Source organism: Pelophylax lessonae, assembly GCF_965119305.1.
Source record: "Pelophylax lessonae genome assembly, chromosome: 1".
Lineage (NCBI taxonomy): Eukaryota > Metazoa > Chordata > Amphibia > Anura > Ranidae > Pelophylax > Pelophylax lessonae.
In genome coordinates, this window is record NC_138768.1 from 616,187,454 (window position 1) to 616,202,292 (window position 14,839).

The window sequence follows — 14,839 nt, forward strand, 5'->3', positions numbered from 1 at the left end:
AAGTCAGCACTGATGCCTTTTGATCCACGGGTCTCATTCTAGGGGGGACCCCCCATGCCCCCTCCGTATAGTATCCTCATTTAAATATCTGGGGATCATTATTACATTGTCCCTGTCTGCTGCTCTAAAGGCAAATTTAGACCCGTTGCTGCAGATGATCAAGCACAAACTTGGAGTGTGGACTAGGCTCCCTCTGTCAATGTAAGGCAGGATCAATCTTATTAAGATGATTTTATTACCTAAATGTCTATATGTGACCTCCCGTGTCCTATATCAGTGTCTAAATCGTTTTTTAAAACCCTGGACACGCCCTTTGTCTCCTTTATTTGGGCCAATACTAGACGTAAACTTAAACACTCTACCTTACAGCGCCCCAAGGCGGAGGCGGGCATGGCACTGCCCAATTTGTACTACTACTATCTAGCAGGACAACTGCACCACTTGACTGACTGATTGGTCCTGACCACCCCGTCTTTTGTTGAGTCATACCTTGCACGGGTGCTCGGGCTAAGGGACTTACTGGTGGCTCCGGCCAGGACTCTGGGCGGGCGCCTCATTTCAATGCTTACCATGGCCAGAGCGGTGTGGCGGGAGGCCAAGAAGATTGCAGACTTTGGGGACATTGACTCAGCTTTGCCTCTTTGGCATAACCCAATGTTCCCCTGTCTTCAATTGTTTCTGGATTTTCGGTTCTGGGAGAATAAAGGAGTTATTACCTTGGGGTATGTATATGAAGGGAATGTCTTAATTTATTTTCAAACGCTGCAGGGTAAATGTTACATAGTAGGTGAGGTTGAATAAAGACAATAGTCCATCCAGTTCAACCTGTGTAGGTGTGTGTGGCTGTAATCATCTCACATAGCCCTTAATGTCCTGATCCTTGAGATGTAAGTCTAAGAGTCTTTTGAAAGCCACCATACTAGCCACAGAAACCACCTCTTGTGGTAGACAATTCCACAATCTTGCAGCCCTAACAGTAAAGAACCCTCCTCGTTGCCTGAGGTTAAAACGCTTCTCCTCTAATCGCATTGTATGTCCTCGAGTCCTCATGCAATTCCTTCGAATGAACAGCTTTTTTTCTAAGCTGAGATCCCCATTAAGATATTTATAAATTGCTATCATGTCCCCCCTCAGACGTCTCTTCTCCAGGGAGAATAAATCGAGTGATTGCAGCCGCTCTTCATAGTTAAGGTCCTCCAAATGTGATCTTCCCCGAACCGCCTTTAATAGATTTCTCCAACTTCGTCATGTACTTCACTCCCAGTTTGGGACTAGTGACGTAGATCTATCGGACTACCCGCTGATAGGAGTTTTGCAGTCCCAGGGGGCTTATCTCCACAATTTATCTACATTTTTTATCTGTCACAACTAACAGAAGCCCACTGTCAGTCCGCACTAAATGGCAGCAAAAAATCCCTGATTTGTCTGATGAGGAATGGGAGGAGGCATGTTCCTTTCATCTTTCACTATCTCCAGCAGTCAATAATAAATTGATTCATTTATACATGTTGCATCAATCCTATTTGACACCGGTTAGGCTGCACGCAATGCACCGCTTGCCAGCCCCTACATATACTAGATGTACTTGCCCGAGTGCTGACTTCACCCATGTCATGTGGCTGTGTCTGGTCATAGCCGGATATTGGAAACGGATGACCGATGTCTTGTCTGCAGTCCTGTCTGTCCCAGTCCCATGCACCCCACTAATTTGTTTGTTGGGGGTATTGGATGAGGAGCAGTGACTGAGGCATACTAGAATTATGTTAATGGAGACATTATTCTTGGCCCGCAAGGCAGTTGCTCTTAAATGGATTCAGCCCAATCTTCCCTCGTTGTGTATGTAGCTGCAGTTGGTAAATCAGGCGTTACCGTATGAAAAACTTGTATTTGAACATAGAGGGTGCCCGGCTAAATTTCGATAAGGTCTGGGGCGCATGGTGCTCTTCTGCCCTCACTGTATCACATGCTTAAGGATATCGTTGAGAGTACTGGCTACCTTACTGTGGAGTGTTTGAACCCGACGGTCTTTTGGGCTGTTGGCTTCGACACTCCCTGATAATCATAATGTCAAATCATTTTGTTTCTTGGCATGCATACTGACCGTATAACGTGATGGAATGCTGCATACTGGATGTTTTGAAATGTATTGTAATATGTTGTTCCATATTATATTTTTGGCACTCGTCTAGAACTCTCAACAGAATCAAAAATGGACAGCTCCTGGACTGCACAGTTTGAATCTGGGAGCAGAGAGTCAGATGTTTTTGTTGGGGAAGAAAAACTCTGTCAGGATCCAGATCTGAACCAAGGAATTCCATTGCAACTGGCAGTAGCACGTCTTACTGTGGCACTTAAAATGCTGGACAGTTCCCTGCCTGATCCTTTAGACAACCTTACTTTATATCTTGTTTCTGGTGAACCTTAAAGTCTTTGTTTCTCCCATGAACTTTCTATTTAAGCCATCTCTCTACCAGATTATTTTGCCCTGCTCCAGCCAATATCTTGCTTCTTGCATTCCTATTGCTGTCCGTATCTTCACTACAACTCATTACCGACCTTTGGCTTGTTCATTGACTACGCTTCTGCTTGATCCTAACTCGCAACCGCTTGTTACAGCCCTTTATTGTTTATCGACTACACTTCTGTTTTGATCACAACCTGCAACCACTCCTTGGCTTGTTCATTGACTGTGCTCCTGCCTGATCCTAAACTGCTACATCTGTTACAAGACCCCGGCACCTGGTAGGGCAATCCTGAGGACCGCAACCTGGCACTAGCATGCTACGAAAAACGAATATCCCCCTTCTCCAAGTTTAAAATCCAGACAAACATTTATATGGTCTGTACTATCCACATCACATTGGCAGTAAACATCCTTACTGATTTTTCCCACAACAGGGGGTTGTTGATGTATCACAACATGCAATCAGAGCGTAGTAAGGCTAGCACTGGGGCTAGAGCCTTGATGAACACTCAAGGCGCAAATATTAGGCAAAATTGTTGGGCTACAACTGGTACTGTTGTATGCCCACAGCCAAACATAGATAATGTTGTTACACTGAAAACATGTGGACATGTAAGTATGTATCCAAGATGTTAACTGAGGCTAGGGAGTCTCTTTGATGGAGACAGGCAATGATATATTTGTTGGATTCAATGCAGAGCCTTTGAACTTGAATGACAACATTTAAAGACTTCAGATCTAAGATGGAGTGAATGCCCTCTTTTAGCTTTAGAACAGTGAAAAACTTGAAGTAGACCCTCTGAAATTCTTCCTCCATTAGTGCAAATGGAATAACGCCTTGATTTAAAAGGTCTGCAGGAGCAGAATGGAGGACCACTAACCATTGCAGAGATGCAGGTAGGTTGGATAACTCAAACTTGAAGCCCCTGGACCCCACTTCTTATACTCATGTAAATAATATGCTTGCTAACTGGGCATAAACAAAGGTCAACAGATGGCCCTTCACTTTGAAAAGTGGAACACTTCTTCATGATGAAGAGGACTTGTCTAAAGGCTTGGGGAATTTGGAGGTCCAAGGTTTGCAACTGTATTGGGTCAATCCTGTAGGCTTGGCTTCAGAATGGGAAGCTTGGGAGATATACAAGAAACTCTTTTTCGTTATGGAGGCAGAACATTTGCCAGTTTTAGACCTAGGCTTCTTCTGTTGGAGTAAATGGGTACTCTTACCACTAGTTGTAATCTTTGTGAAATTGTCTGGCAAAACACCAAAAAAAGACATTCAGCATCAAAAGGCATGCTGGAACTAAGACAGATGTTATTTGCTAGCCCATGAACTCAAGAATGCAGGACAGAAGGCAAAATCTCTAAGCACTCTACAACTAAAGGGTTAATAAGGACTATAGCTGTATTCCTTGATATCAGGAGTCCACTCCCATAAGGTCTGACAGACTGACATCACAGCTAAAGCAGGTTTCATAGCAAAGCCTGTTTATTAAAATAAGGATTTGGAAAGGGTTTCCAAACTTTTATTAGTCGGATCCTCAAACACTGGTCATCCTTAACAGGTGCAATTAGATGTTTTGTAAGCAGTATATGAGGGTGGTCATACCTACCTCCCTTGAATGTGTTACCTGCTTAACAATCTGTATCTCAACTGTGCAATTTGCATTTTGGCTGACCACCAAATTTAGGATGGTTTTTGCAATCCTTTCAACACTTTGTTCACATCACAACTTTCTATTCTGAATCATTATAAACTGAAGATACGTTAAGAAAAATAGGGTGAGAGTAAGTCTAAGAAACAGGGCCGTTTTATAAAACAAAAAGCATTCAATGCAGTACTGTCAAACTGGAGGGGGTGGTTGAGGTCTTGTAACATAATTAATAATATCAAAGAACACCTTTTTTACTGGCTTTTTTATGTAGCAATAAATCAAAAGCAGCTGGTTTATTTTAGCAGAGTTTGATTTAAATGTGGTTTACTTGTTAGTTTAAAATATACAATATTTTTATTTGATCCTCTACTGGTGGTATGACATAATTTATTCGCATACATACTTGCATTTTAATAAGCTGTATACAAGCAATGATATACAAGTATTCATTCTTACAAAAACAGCTAGAAAATGCACACAATTAGCAGCCCACAATAGACATTTCTGAATAATACATAACTAAATCAAATTATACACATTTATGGACATTCTTCTCTGTATCTTGCACCTAGATAATAACAATTTCTAGTTCATCAATATGATGTATGCATTTATTTTTCCAGCACTAACAAAATATGTCCACATTTACCTTCCCAGCTCCTGCTTTGGGATGCTTTGTTTGCATATTTGATAGTTCTTGTTCTTTTTTCTCTTGATAAAGTTTTAGGATACCCCCAAGTTTCTCATCCCATTGAGTTACATGTTTTAATCCATTAATTTGTCCTGAAAGAAAAAAGACAATAAAGACATTTTGAGTGTTTAACTGAAGAAAATAATTACAGTAGAGATTTGGAAATGTAGGAGGGAATACAGAAATGATTAGTGGAAACAAATGTATCATAAAAGAGACAAAGACCAATGACAACATTTTTTTTCATACAAGTCCACAGAATGAGAATTTTTAATTTAGATTGGTCCTGGTATATTACGGCCACAGAATGGTTCTATTTTGACCCCACAACAGAGAATCATTAATAAACTGTTTGATCTTAAAGTGACAGAGTAAAGCATTTAGTCTAAAGTGGATAACATTACAGTAGTAGAACAAGGACTATATAATACTAGCAGGTAATGCCTCCAAATGAGGTTCCAATGTGTCTAGAAGAATCCACCCACATGACATGCCCAGACTTCCTAATAAGCATTGCACTGCGAGATACCAAGTGGAGGTGTCCTCCCAAGAGCCAGGGAAATCAGAAGAATTTAGGGGGCTCCCAGGCATTGAAGCTCATTATAAAAACTTGTCTGTACCTCATAGCATCAGTTTCTAACATAACTACAATAACTTTAAATAAGTCATACAAGGAAAAGTAAATGAATAAAAAGCGTAAAGTGTATGTAAAGTCACTCCTATTTTTTCAATCTGGTAAACATTGTACTTGGTAAAAAAAGGTATGGAAAAGCAAAAATGTTAGAATTGTCACTAGAAAAAGAAGTGGGGAGAAATCCTCCAATACTGCACCTTTATTGATGGCTGTTGTCTAAGAGTATACTTTCCCTTGCTTTGGAGAGATTTCCTCTACATTTCTGTTAAATCTCTGGGAAAGAAAGTGAAGCAAAATCTCTAATGGGACCGACAGCAAAAACTACCAAAAAACCCTGACAGGGGTCTAATTATTACCTACTGTATCCAAAACAATAAAAACCATTTAGGTTTTAAAATCCTGAAACAAATACAACTATGCTGATTTTAGAATTAAAAATAAAAATGATAAACCTTTATTAATAAGTATATTCCTTTTAGTGTCATGAATAAGGAGTTTACTTTGAACATTTACTTGGAATTATCAAGATGCTAAAAAAACAAGAGATTGAATCTCCTTAACAAAATCTGGTAAAAAAATTATATTTGTTATACATATACCTGGAACAAACACTATTGTACTGAAAGATAAAATCATACTAATATATTTGGCCAGTAAGCATTGTTCAACATACTTTCACAGTGATGAATGACTTGCTCCCACAACTTATTTTTCCTCAAGCAGGCCAAGTTTCCGACTATTAACAAATGTCTCTTTCCCCTTGTCAGTGCCACGTTCATTCTCTTTTCAGAGTCTATGAATCCAACCTGCCTTGTTCGTACACAAGACAGTATAATGATCTCCTTTTCTGCTCCTTGGAAGGCATCTACTGTAGATACCTGGATTGCTTTCATCTCCACTGGATCACAGTAAGACATGCTGCTAAGCAAACTGCAAATCTAATTAAAAAAAAAAAACAGCAAGTAAATGATCATATAGCTACATTGTTAAACATGTAAAAATGCAGATACACGGTGACATTACTAATGTGATCAAAGCTGAAGCTAAAAGTCAGGCAAACAGGGGCCTCATTTACACGGGCCCTGAAAATTGTGAATGGGTCGTGTGGCCAGATGCCTCAGTGCCCATGTATACGATGCCAAATTATATATATATATATATATATAGATAGACACTGACTTACCAGCTAAAGAACTTATATTTATTATATTTCTGCCGTTCCAGATGTACACAGCAAGCTTCATAACCTGACTTTTCTCTACTGCACATACAGTGGGTACGGAAAGTATTCAGACCCCCTTAAATTTTTCACTCTTTGTTATATTGCAGCCATTTGCTAAAATCATTTCCTCATGAATGTACACATAGCACCCCATACTGACAGAAAAACACAGAATTGTTGACATTGTTGCAGATTAATTAAAAAAGAAAAACTGAAATATCACATGGTCCTAAGTATTCAGACCCTTTGCTCAGTATTTAGTAGAAGCCCCCTTTTGATCTAATACAGCCAGGAGTCTTTTTGGGAAAGATGCAACAAGTCTTTCACACCTGGATTTGGGGATCCTCTGCCATTCCTCCTTGCAGATCCTCTCCAGTTCTGTCAGGTTGGATGGTAAACGTTGGTGGACAGCCATTTTTAGGTCTCTCCAGAGATGCTCAATTGGGTTTAAGTCAGGGCTCTGGCTGGGCCATTCAAGAACAGTCACGGAGTTGTTGTGAAGCCACTCCTTCGTTATTTTAGCTGTGTGCTTAGGGTCATTGTCTTGTTGGAAGGTAAACCTTCGGCCCAGTCTGAGGTCCAGAGCACTCTGGAGAAGGTTTTTGTCCAGGATATCCCTGTACTTGGTCGCATTCATCTTTCCCTCGATTGCAACCAGTCGTCCTGTCCCTGCAGCTGAAAAACACCCCCACAGCATGATGCTGCCACCACCATGCTTCACTGTTGGGACTGTATTGGACAGGTTATGAGCAGTGCCTGGTTTTCTCCACACATACCGCTTAGAATTAAGGCCAAAAAGTTCTATTTTGGTCTCATCAGACCAGAGAATCTTATTTCTCACCATCTTGGAGTCCTTCAGGTGTTTTTTAGCAAACTCCATGCGGGCTTTCATGTGTCTTACACTGAGGAGAGGCTTCCGTCGGGCCACTCTGCCATAAAGCCCCGACTGGTGGAAGGCTGCAGTGATGGTTGACTTTCTACAACTTTCTCCCATCTCCTGACTGCATCTCTGGAGCTCAGTCACAGTGATTTTTGGGTTCTTCTTTACCTCTCTCACCAAGGCTCTTCTCCCCCGATAGCTCAGTTTGGCCGGACGGCCAGCTCTAGGAAGGGTTCTGGTCGTCCCAAACATCTTCCATTTGAGGATTATGGAGGCCACTGTGCTCTTAGGAACCTTAAGTGCAGCAGAAATCTTTTTGTAACCTTGGCCAGATCTGTGCCTTGCCACAATTCTGTTTCTGAGCTCTTCAGGCAGTTCCTTTGACCTCATGATTCTCATTTGCTCTGACATGCATTGTGATCTGGAAGGTCTTATATAGACAGGTGTGTGGCTTTCCTAATCAAGTCCAATCAGTATAATCAAACACAGCTGGACTCAAATGAAGGTGTAGAACCATCTCAAGGATGATCAGAAGAAATGGAAAGCACCTGATATAAATATATGAGTGTCACAGCAAAGGGTCTGAATACTTAGGACCATGTGATGTTTCAGTTTTTCTTTTTTAATAAATCTGCAACAATGTCAACAATTCTGTCTTTTTCTGTCAGTATGGGGTGCTATGTGTACATTCATGAGGAAGAAGAATGAACTTAAATGATTTTAGCAAATGGCTACAATATAACAAAGAGTGAAAAATTTAAGGGGGTCTGAATACTTTCCGTACCCACTGTAAACAAAATAGACAGGTGCCCTCGGCCCGTAATTGAACAGTGAAGGAACAGCAGCAGACCGATGACCTAACCTCTCTGCTCTGTCCTCATGTAAGAAAATTAGCATGCAGGACACTTGTCTGGCCTCTACTGCTGCCCCTTCCTACCCCAATGTAAGTGCTGCTGCTATGGAGATTACAAAAGGCTAAAAATCACCTCAAATGTAGGTATTTACACTAGTTATTTTTAAAATATATTTAAAATACATTTAACAATTTTTAAAACACTATTCCTTCCAATTGTTATATCTGCCTGTAGTTTACCACTTCAGCTCCGGAAGGTTTTACCCCCTTCCTGACCAGGCCATTTTTTGCGATACGTGTTGCGTTGCTTTAACTGACAATTGCGTGGTTGTGCGATGCTGTACCCAAATAAAATGGATCTATTTTTTCCCCACAAATAGAGCTTTCTTTTGGTGGTATTTGACCACCTCTCAGGTTTTTCTTTTTTGCGCTATAAAAAAAAAAAAAAAAAAATCAATTGAAAAAAAAAAAAACAATATTTTTTACTTTCTGCTATAAAACATACCCAATAAAAAAAAAAAAAAAACGGGATTTTTGACTTACTGTAAAAAGTATTTCTCTGGTGTTCACTGACAGACACAGCTCCTCGTATTCTTAACCATGGGGTTATACTGCCCCCTACAGGAGTAGGACACTAGGCAGAAAGAATTTTAGCTACACCCATGGGCAGTCCCAGGGGGTATACTTCCTCTCTCTGCTATAGCCACTCAGTTTTGTAACAAGCAGTGTAATGAAATTAATAACTCCGCAGAGGGGTGGGTGCTGTATCCATCAATGAACATCAGAGAAATGGATTTTACGGTAAGTCAAAAATCCCATTTTCTCTTTCATTCATTAAAGGACACAGCTCCTGGTATGCATAACCATTGGGAAGCAGTGTTAAACATGAGTGACAGTAACAACCAACAAATTACCAAGGCTAAACATTAGCCATCCAGGCAACAGGGGCTCAACCAAAAAAATGGAGCCCACCTGAAAAAACAATACACCATCAAAGAGGATCAGGGCCTCTTAAACAGCAGCCTGCAAAACATTGCGGCCAAAGGAAGCATCCATAGATGCCAACACCAACCAGATGGCCACCTTGCAAACCTGCGCCACTGACGCCTAATGACGGAAGGCCCAGGAGGCACTAAGCACCCTAGTAGGAGTGCCCCTTGACAGGGAAAGGAAGAAACTGACCCCTGATGGAATAGGCCTGAACCGTCTGTCTGATCCATTTGGAAATGGTCGCAGAGGAAGGGGACAACCCTTTCCAGGGTCCATCTTTGAGCAGAAATGGGGAGTCCGACTTCCTTAACCACTTAAGCCCCAGCCCTATTTCGGACACTTTTAGTTTACAAGTTAAAATCAGTATTTTTTCCTAGAAAACTACTTAGAACCCCCAAACATTATATATATATATATATATATATATATATATATATATATATATATATATATATATATATTTTTTTAGCAAAAATTCTGGAGAGAATAAAATGTCGGTCATTGCAATATTTTTTGTCACGCGGTATTTGCGCAGCAGTCTTTAAAACTGCATTTTTTTGGAAAAATTACGAAAAATCACATTTCACTGCATTTACAAAATACTAAACAGTAAAGTTAGCCCATTTTTTTTGTATATTGTGAAAGATGATGTCACGCAGAGTAAATAGATACCCAACATATTACGGTTTAAAATTGCGCACACCCGTGGAATGGCGACAAACTACGGTCAATAGAAATCTCAATAGGCGACGCTTTAAAATGTTTTAACGGTTACCAGTTTAGAGTTAGAGTATAGCTCTTTTTTTTAAATTATTGCTCACACTCTGGTGATCACGGCGATACCTCACATGTGTGGTTTGAACAGTGATTTAATTTGTGGCTCGACTTCTGCATACGTTTTCTGTCGTGCGCAAGCTAACGGTGACGGGGGGCGGCTACATTTTTTTTTTTTACTATTTATTTATTTTTTTTAACTTTATTACATGTTTTTTAAAAAAATAAAAAATCTTATCACTTTTATTGCTGTCACAAGCAATGTAAACATCCCTTGTGACACCAATATGCAGTGACAGGTACTCTTTATATGGAGGGATCGAGGGTCTAAAAGACCCTAGACCCCACCACTACACTTTCGTGTATGCAAAACGCAGAAAACTGCATTTTTGCATACAGTCGTTTTTTAAATCTGCCGCCTTTTGCAGCAGAGTAACCCGGAAGTGGCGTCATGGACGCTGCCTCTAGGTTACGTCATCGGAGACCCGATCAAAACCGCTTCCGGCTTAGATCGGGACTCCATCCAGCCGGCGGATGCGTCGGCTGGGTGCTCGGGTCTCCCGGTGGGACGGGAGGCCCGGGCAAAGTCACGGAAGGCGGCGGGAGGGGGACGTCCCCTCCCACTCACCCGGCTAACGATCGAGCGGCTCCCGAGCCGCATCGGTCGTTACCGACGGAAAGCCGACCGTCGGCTCTAAACCACAGTACCGGAATGGTGCCTCTAGCTAGAGGCATCATCCCGGTATAACCCCGCAAAATCTGTCGACGTACCCCTACGTCACTTTGCAGTAAGTGGTTAAAGACTCCGTAGCTGCTAGGTACACCATAATTGCCCAGACCACATCCAAGGCATGCAAGGCAATTTCCTTTGGATGTTTAGGCCTGGGAGAAAGGGAAGGCAGCACAATGTCTTCATTCAAATGAAAATCAGAGACAACCTTTCGAAGGAACGACGATGTGAATCACCAGGTAAGGGGAACAACAGGATAACGCCACCAGTTTCGACACCCTGCATGCAGAAGTGATAGCCCCAAAAAAGGCCACCTTCTGAGACAACTTAAGCAGGGGAATCTCCCGAATGTTTTCAAAAGGAGGCTTCTGCAGAGCTGAAAGCACCAAATTAAGATCCCAAGGTGGGAACAGAGCCCGCACTGGAGGAACCAAATGTCGGACACCCTGAAGCACGCTACGCACCAGGGAGTGTGTGGCCAAAGGTCATTGGAAGAAGACCGCCAAAGCAGATACCTGGCTCTTGATGGTACTCACGGCCAATTTCTGTTCAACCCCCTGTTGAAGGAAGGTTAAGATCTGAGCTACCGAGAATGAGCAAGGAGGAACCCCAAGAGACTCACATCACACAATGTATGTCTTCCACGTACGATAATAGATCTTCCTAGAAGTAGATTTCCTGGCTTTCAACAGGGTAGGAATCACCGACTCAGATAAACTCTTCCAGTGTCCAGATCCCCTGAGCAGCATGCTTGCCGAGGACACCTCCCCAGCCGGACAGGCTGGCATCGGTGGTGACCACTGTCCAATACAAGGGGAGGACGGAATTTCCCAGCCGAACCGCCAGAGAACGAAGCCACCATATCAAGGACTCCTTCGCGCCCCGACTCGGATTGTCCAGAGACTGTGGAGTCTTGCCCCATTTGGTCAGAATTTCCCTTTGCAGGGACCTCGTATGGAACTGTGCAAATGGAACCGCTTCGAAGGTAGACACCATTAGACTCAGCACCCGCATGCAAGTTTGGAGGGATGACCATTTGTTGGTCAGCAGGAGGCGAATTGCAGCCTGTAATTTCTAGGGTTTGCCCAGAGGAAGGAGCACTATGGTTAGGGCCGAGTCTACAGTCAGGCCCAGATAGTTCAGCTTTGTGGACAGAACCAGAGCAGACTTCTGAAAATTCAGATCCAGCCAAACTCCCGCAGAGTTCGTATTGTGATCTCCGGGTTCTCCACCAGAGCAAAGGGAGACTTCGCTCACAGAAGGAGATCATCCAAGTAGCCCAGTACCGCAATCCCCCGTTGGCATAGCAAAGCTAGCACCGGGGCTAACACTTTGCGAAGACCCGAAGAGCAGATGCGAGACAAAAGGGTAACGCCACAAACTGATAACGCTCCTCTCCCACACCAAAACGGAGAAAACGCTGGTGACTGGAACATATTGGAGTTAGGCATCCTTGATATCGATAGAGGCGATGAAATCCCTCTGATGCAGGGATGCCACCACCTTTCGAATGGACTCCATTCTGAACTTCTGTACCTGCACAAAGCAGTTTAGCGCCTTGAGGTCCAGGATTGGACACACTTCGCCTTCCTTCCTGGGAACTGTGAACAGGTTTGAGTAAAAACCCTGAAAACGTTTCGAGGTCGGAACCTGGGACAATCACACCTTGAAGGAACAGGTCTTGTACCGCCCCAAACAGGCCCTGCAAAGGGTCTGGGGACAGGCACAAGTTAAAAAGGAAAAAACCTTGCCGGGGGACAAGAGCAAAACCCGATCTTGTAGCCAGACCGAATGACTTTGTGGACCCACTTATCTTGCACCCGGGAAGTCCACTGGTCGAGAAACCAGCAAAGACGTCCCCACACCCCCGATATGGGTGAGGGCGCACCTTCATGCAGAAGGAGCCTTGTTCCTGGGTCTGGAGAAGCCCAATCTTGGCTTGCCAGACCAGGTTCATTTGGATCCTCCTAAAGAGGCCCTGAAAGGCATCGAGCCTTTGTCAGTTGAACCTGAGGGACGAAAAAAACTTCTTATGAGCTGAGAAGGAAGACCCACGTCTTTGACGAGGTTCCTTGCCCTTAGTAGCCTGCGGAAGAAAAGTACTCTTCCCCCCTGTGAGATCTTTAATGATGTAATTCAGGGTAGCTCCAAAAAGGCGATCTCCTTGAAAATAAAGATCAGTCAAGGCATTTTTTGAAGTCTGATCCACAGACCAGCACTTGAGCCAAAAAACACAACGAAGGACCACTGTCAAAACCAGAGGGGCGAGCCATCAGGGGGGGCGCATCCAAAAAGGCATCACAGATAAACTGCAGCCCCTGGACCAGCTGGTCCGCCATCTCAGCAAAGGCCGGGGGGAGCTGTTCCCCCTTCAGGTCACGGTGTAGGAGATTAGCCCACTCAGTCAGAGTTTGCGACACTAGGGCAATGGTGAATACTGGCCTCATTGCCGAACCAGTCAGATTGTACATAGTGCGGGCCACAGCCTCCGCCTTCCGGTCAGCCGGATCCTTAAAGGCTGGGGACTCTTCACTTGGAATCTTGTTTAATCTGGAAACCAGAGGGTCCAACACAAGTGGCACAGTCCACTTCTTAAGAAGGGACTCCTCATAGGGGTAACATCTAGTAAAGCGCTTAGGGACCCCACAGGGACGATTTGGTCATCCCCACTCTTTAACGGCAATTCTGTCAAAATAGGCAGGGAAAGGAAACACCTTTGCTGCTTTGGATGGCTTGTACGTGCCAAAGGGCACCTGTGCCTCTGTCGCAGCTTCATCCTCCATCTTCAGGGTCTCACGCACAGATACAATCAGTGCATCCACCAGCGCCCTTTCGCGCTCAGACGCAGACGTGGAGGAATCTGGCCGCGTGGTTACAGGCCCAGCAGGGTGACCCACGTCTGTTGAATCAGATTCAGGATTTGATGAGACAGATGAGGCACGGGAAGGCGGAGGGCACTTTTTGCTAGCTGAGTGGCTATAGCAGAGAGAAGGAGTATACCCCCTGGGACTGCCAATGGGTGTAGCCAGAATTATTTTCTGTCTAGCGTCCTACTACTGTAGGGGGAAGTATAACCCAATGGTTATGAATATCAGGAGCTGTGTCCGTCAATGAAAGAAAGAGAAATAATTATCAGGAGCTCTAACTTGCTTAAAGTGGATGTAAACTCTCACATATACACAGTGAAGTGAACAACCTCAGATGATACACAGAGATTAAACAAATCTCCCTACATACGTTTTATTTGTATATCTGCTATCTTCAGCTTTCTACACTGTTTAGAAAGTGAACATCGTGATAGAATTTCTTCTTCCTGTTCCAGCACTGGGTGTGGAGTCTTGGCATACACTGTGTGACAGCTGATTGGAGGAAAGGCACACACTCCCCCTCCACATAGGCAGAGGAAGAAAGAAACATGCAGAGCTGTGCTGTGAATAGACCAGCTCTCTGCTAATCTTGTGAGAACTCTGGAGAACTTGTCAGAAGTTATGCTGATAACAGAGGAATGGAGCAGCAGAAATACTTGGGACTTAGGGATTTGCAGAGAGATAAGGAAACAATACAGATATACAGTATCTCACAAAAGTAAGGACACCCCACACATTTTTGTAAATATTTTATTATATCTTTTCATGTGACAACACTGAATAAATGACACTTTGCTACAATGTAAAGTAGTGAGTGTACAGCTTGTATAACAGTGTCAATATGCAGTCCCTTCAAAATACCTCAACACACAGCCATTAATGTCTAAGCCGCTGGCAACAAAAGTGAGTTCACCCCTAAGTGAAAATGTTGACATTGGGCCCAGTTAGCCATTTTCCCTCCCCGGTGTCATGTGACTCATTAGTGTTACAAGTCCTTGTCAATCTATGTGAGATGAAAAGAAAGAACAGAACATTATTGGAGAAATGAGTGTACCCACAGAATGACAGAGAGGGGGATT

At 43.2% G+C, this 14,839-nt stretch overlaps 1 protein-coding gene across 1 annotated transcript in view; it reads right to left on the minus strand.

Moving 5' to 3' along the window:
- The window catches only part of ZGRF1 (zinc finger GRF-type containing 1), a 212,633-nt gene that overhangs the window by 10,017 nt on the left and 187,777 nt on the right, over nucleotides 1-14,839 (minus strand). The window contains exons 26-27 of the mRNA XM_082254282.1: nucleotides 6,118-6,382; nucleotides 4,769-4,902 (exon numbers count right to left, since the gene is read on the minus strand). Coding sequence (XP_082110408.1) covers nucleotides 4,769-4,902; nucleotides 6,118-6,382 — 399 coding nt within the window. The remainder of the gene's footprint in view (nucleotides 1-4,768; nucleotides 4,903-6,117; nucleotides 6,383-14,839) is intronic.